The 4,309-nt window shown below is 45.2% G+C and overlaps 1 protein-coding gene across 1 annotated transcript; it reads left to right on the plus strand.

Annotated features, from left to right (window-relative positions):
• Positions 1 to 2,018: 2,018 nt before the first annotated feature.
• Positions 2,019 to 3,978, plus strand: LOC104408722 (uncharacterized protein KIAA1958-like; the record flags this gene model as incomplete). Its single annotated transcript, XM_010018405.1, is given in 4 exon segments — positions 2,019 to 2,234; positions 3,284 to 3,506; positions 3,508 to 3,782; positions 3,785 to 3,978. Coding segments are annotated over 4 exon segments (908 nt in total), but the record flags the coding sequence as incomplete, so codon positions are not given.
• Positions 3,979 to 4,309: the final 331 nt, after the last annotated feature.

The raw sequence follows: 4,309 nt of genomic DNA on the forward strand, positions 1-4,309 counted from the left end.
GGACAAAAGAAAGCAAGTATTCATTATGTTGATTAGAAAATAAACAAATAAATAAATAATTAGGCAAGGATTATCTGTTTCCTGCGGGAGTGGAAAATTGGGTAGTTCTTGTTCCAGCCTTCTGATGATAGAACACCCTTACAGATGGTAGCTGATAAATGCCTGCCATGGTTTTATTTCATTTTTATTATGTTATGCTAAGACTCCTTTGCCACAAGTATTAAAGCTGTCACAATACACTGCTCACAGTAGCCCTCGCTTTCTTATCTGGCTACACTTTCTTTTAGAGCAACTTACGCCAATTTCTGTAGTCCCTGAGTTTATGAGGACAAAGAGTCTAGTGAGAAGAAAAGGAAAAAGTGATACAGACTTTAGTGGGAAACACCATGCATAAGGTATGAAACACCCCTGGACAGCCATCTGTGTATCCTGTTCTGGTGCAGCACTTGACTCACTGTCCCAGTCAGGGCTGAAGCAGCACTGATAAAATGCTGTTAGTGTTAGCACTGTCAAGTATCAGAGGTCAGCTCAAACCAGATGCCTGCTTTGAAAATCTGGAATTTGGAGAAACCAGGAACTATAACTTAATTTCCTAGCACGTGATAAACCCTGCCTTGGAAAGCCACAAGCCATCTTAGTCTCTGTCTTTTCTTGTGGTTCAATAGATCGTGGGAGTGATACTGTGATTCAAGAAATGGCCAGCATAATTTTCACACCAAAGCCTGTCAGAAGTTAATTAAAAAATGTAGGATTAATTGCAGTATGAGAACTTAAGTGTGGCTGTTGCTGTTACGTCTTCCAGGGCAACTAGCACTGTATGGTTAGGCTCTTGATTTTAGTAGGCTGTTTCCCAAATGCTCTTGGTTCTCTCGGAAGAAGTCCTTGGGTGAGCCAGCACTGTGAGCTTCTTTTGCTTGCAGTGGGTTCTTCAGTTAGGTTTATTCAGTCCCTTTACCTTTTATAGACTATATTAACTGCAAAATCTGCCACAATAAAAACCTCTTCTTAAAATCACCTCTCCCTAGTGTGCAGGTGGGGCTGCAGTACTGGGGCTGCAGTAACACTGCGCTGGGGCTGCAGAATGGAAGGTTAGCAGGAAATCCAACATCTCCCTGGAGTGTACCACCTTTTCCCTTTTCCTGATGCGGTGAGATGGTGACCGTGGGGATCACTAGCTCAGTGCATGGATGTTCAGAACAACCTTTCACAGCTAACATGCACTGGGCTGCAAAATCCATTAGCTGCAGTGCTGTAAGAAGTAAGCTTATAGTGGATATAATAAAATTATAGTGGCATCATAAAAATATATTACTCTTTCATAAAGAATATTAAGTGTCTGTACATCTATAAAAAGGTTGTCCATCAATCCTCTACTTTCAGTGCCTGCCTGTGTGGCTGAGGCTCTCCTTTTAAGAAATGAACGCTGCGTGTCTTCGCTTAACTCATGGTATCCATCAAGGTGCACCTGCATTTGGTCCACTGAAGCAGCAGGGCCTGATTCTGCTGTGCCTGACAGGGAGTAGAGGTGGATATGAGTGGAGAATCCTGCTTGATTAGCATTGCCTGTGTAGCTTGCACAGACATCCGTGGTGGTGTGTCATCGTGGCAGCACAGAGCCAGGCTGTATAGGAATAGGACAAATACTTCCCCTGCTTCTGAGTTGACTAACAAAGGAAAAACCTTTGCCTTTGTCACCCCCCCCTCCCCCCACTGTTTCTGCAGCAAGGTAAAAGATGCTGTGTTACTCCTTATCTATTGCTGACCCTACATTTTGTGCCATGTGTGGCAGTACATTTTTAGCTTTGTGGCAACATTAGGGTGACTTCGTATTGCTGTTCCTCCTGCTGCATCTGAGTTTTCAGTGCACAGAGTCATGGGAAATCATCAGGAAAGAGCTGTGTTTCATCTTCCTTAAATTCCTCACATTTTGTGAAAAACACTGAGTTGCTCTTAGCCAGAAATGGCATCATGTTACTAGGACAAGCTATTTTATCCCCATTTTTTCATTTGTTTTCCAGTGTATTCAACTAAGCTCAGCAAGTTTCCCGTGTTTACTTTTGATGATGAACTCAAGTACCTGAGTATCAGTGCTGTGAACCCCAGCACCACCAAGGCCACCCTCTGTGCTCTCAACGTGTTGAGATACTGGTGCCTGACTAAAGGACTCAGAGATTACATGGACATCACTAAGGTCAGAAAACAGCAAAATACTGTTTTTTCAGTGGTGGAGGCCAGTCCCCCAGTCAAATGAAGTTATTATAAAGTTTGGAAAGAAATGGGGTTTCCGCCTTCTTTAAGTTCTTGTGGTCCTGGGGAACCTTCCAAGTTTTGTCTTGGACCTTTCTGTTAATAAAGCTGTAACGTTTTATAACTCACACCCCATTGCCTTTATGGTGGAGACAGTAGCTTGGAAAACCAGGATGATACTAAAGATTTCCTTGTAGATAAGACTTGTACACAACCTTGGCCTCATGCCCCGTGTGACAAGACTTTCTGCTTTTACACTAAGGACATACTGTTTGCATGATTTCTGCTCCCAGAGCAAGCCAGTACAATTCAGAGCATTTCAGGATATTTCTCCACAGCTGAACTCACAGCAAAATCAGTGTACAAACCAAAAATCAGGACTGTGGCTGAGCGCCAAAGGAAAAAAGCCGCACTCACATTTTCATAACCAAGTTTCTGTGTTGGGTTAGTCTAAGATACCGGCAAGTTAAAGCTGCCTGACTGCAATACTGACATCTCATGGCCAAAAGAAGAGGCTGCTACTGCTTCTCCTTTTCTTCCTTCTTTCTCCTCCTTTGCTTGAAAAGATTCCGTATGTGACAGGTTGCTGCAGAAGTAGAGTATTACACCCAAGCGGTAGGTCGCACATTTGCAGACAGTCACACCTCAGTGTGACTGAAACCCTCATTCACTTCAAAAAAAGCCAGGAATTTGGCTCCTTTCTTCTGAATCTGGGTTTCTACAGCTTGTGCAAAAGTGGTGCTGGCTAGTGAAATGCATCTGAGCATCCTTGCTCCACATCTGTCTGTCTGAGTGTTCTTGCACCATGGGGTTTCATTCCATCTACCTCTTTTGCTTAGGTAAACATGTAGTCTCTTCCCAAGACTCTAAGGCTGCCCAGAAACAAACGTGGAACCTGCTGTAGGTTCCTTCAGACAGAGCATGGACAGGCCCTAAACATGTCTTCCCCACCTGCTACACATTTCCTTCCCATAAGCACTTTGATATCTCTTTCCCCTTCCCTGTGCTCCAGATCCCAGCATCGAAGCTCAAAAAGGGAAAACAGACGGGTCTGACTTTTTAGCCACATCCCTCCACACTATCAGATGGGACCTGGACAGGATCCCCAAAAATGCTGGTGCCGGTTGTTGCATCACCAGCAGCACCTTCAGTTCTTCCACCAGGAGGCTCAGGGAGAAGCTTAATGTCCTCAGTAAGGCTGGGATGTCTGGTGCCTGCTCTCGCAACGCTGACTACATTTCCCTTTCTGATGAGGAAGACCTGTGATGGAGATGACAGCCCCCAGGCCCTGCTGTCCCCCGCGGTGAAATACAACAGCCAGTACCTGGACATGTGAACTTTACAGGAGCACGTGAACTTAATGTTTGATGACAGTGGTTTGCCCAGAGACTCCCAGAACAGGTCAGGTTTTGCCGGAATGGATAGTGTGGAGCAAGAAAACAGGTTGAACGCAAACAGAGCATGTTATGGCCAGGTCTACCATGAGCACTCCAAAGGGCACTGCCTCCTCTACAAGGACATGTACTTACAGCAGTCTTGACATTGATGGAGGCCAAGTCCCCCCTCTAACTGATGGCCTGGGAGGAACTGAGAGGTGTGGGGAGCATCTGGTACGAGGAGCAGAGGATGGGGCTCCACTCCCTGAAAGGTGTAGTCCCCAGGCTGGCAAAGGAAGTTAAGCTGGAGCACTGTGGAAATTTAATTCCTTCACTTAGGCTTCCAGGAATTTAGTTTCTCTTAGCTCCTACCAGTGACTCTGTCCTCTGTCTGCTCTCACCAGCCAGCATCCCAAGAAAGGACTTTGCCCAGTAGTTTTAGTGTGATGTGAAGAGAGTGAGCTTCTTTCAAACAAGAGCAACAAGTGGAAAGACAGGACATTACATTTTCATTTTGGGAATGAATACAGTCTTGTGGTGGACACTCTTTTCCTCCTCAGAGGCACCAATGTGTGTATCATGGATTTTCCTCCATAGCAAGCATAGCTAGGAGAAAGGAGACTGAGTTTTGGGACCAAGAACCCCTGAAGCACAAGAGCCCATGCTTTCTTTCAGAACTACAGCAC

Source organism: Nestor notabilis, unplaced genomic scaffold (genome assembly GCF_000696875.1).
Source record: "Nestor notabilis isolate BGI_N333 unplaced genomic scaffold, ASM69687v1 scaffold32787, whole genome shotgun sequence".
NCBI lineage: Eukaryota > Metazoa > Chordata > Aves > Psittaciformes > Psittacidae > Nestor > Nestor notabilis.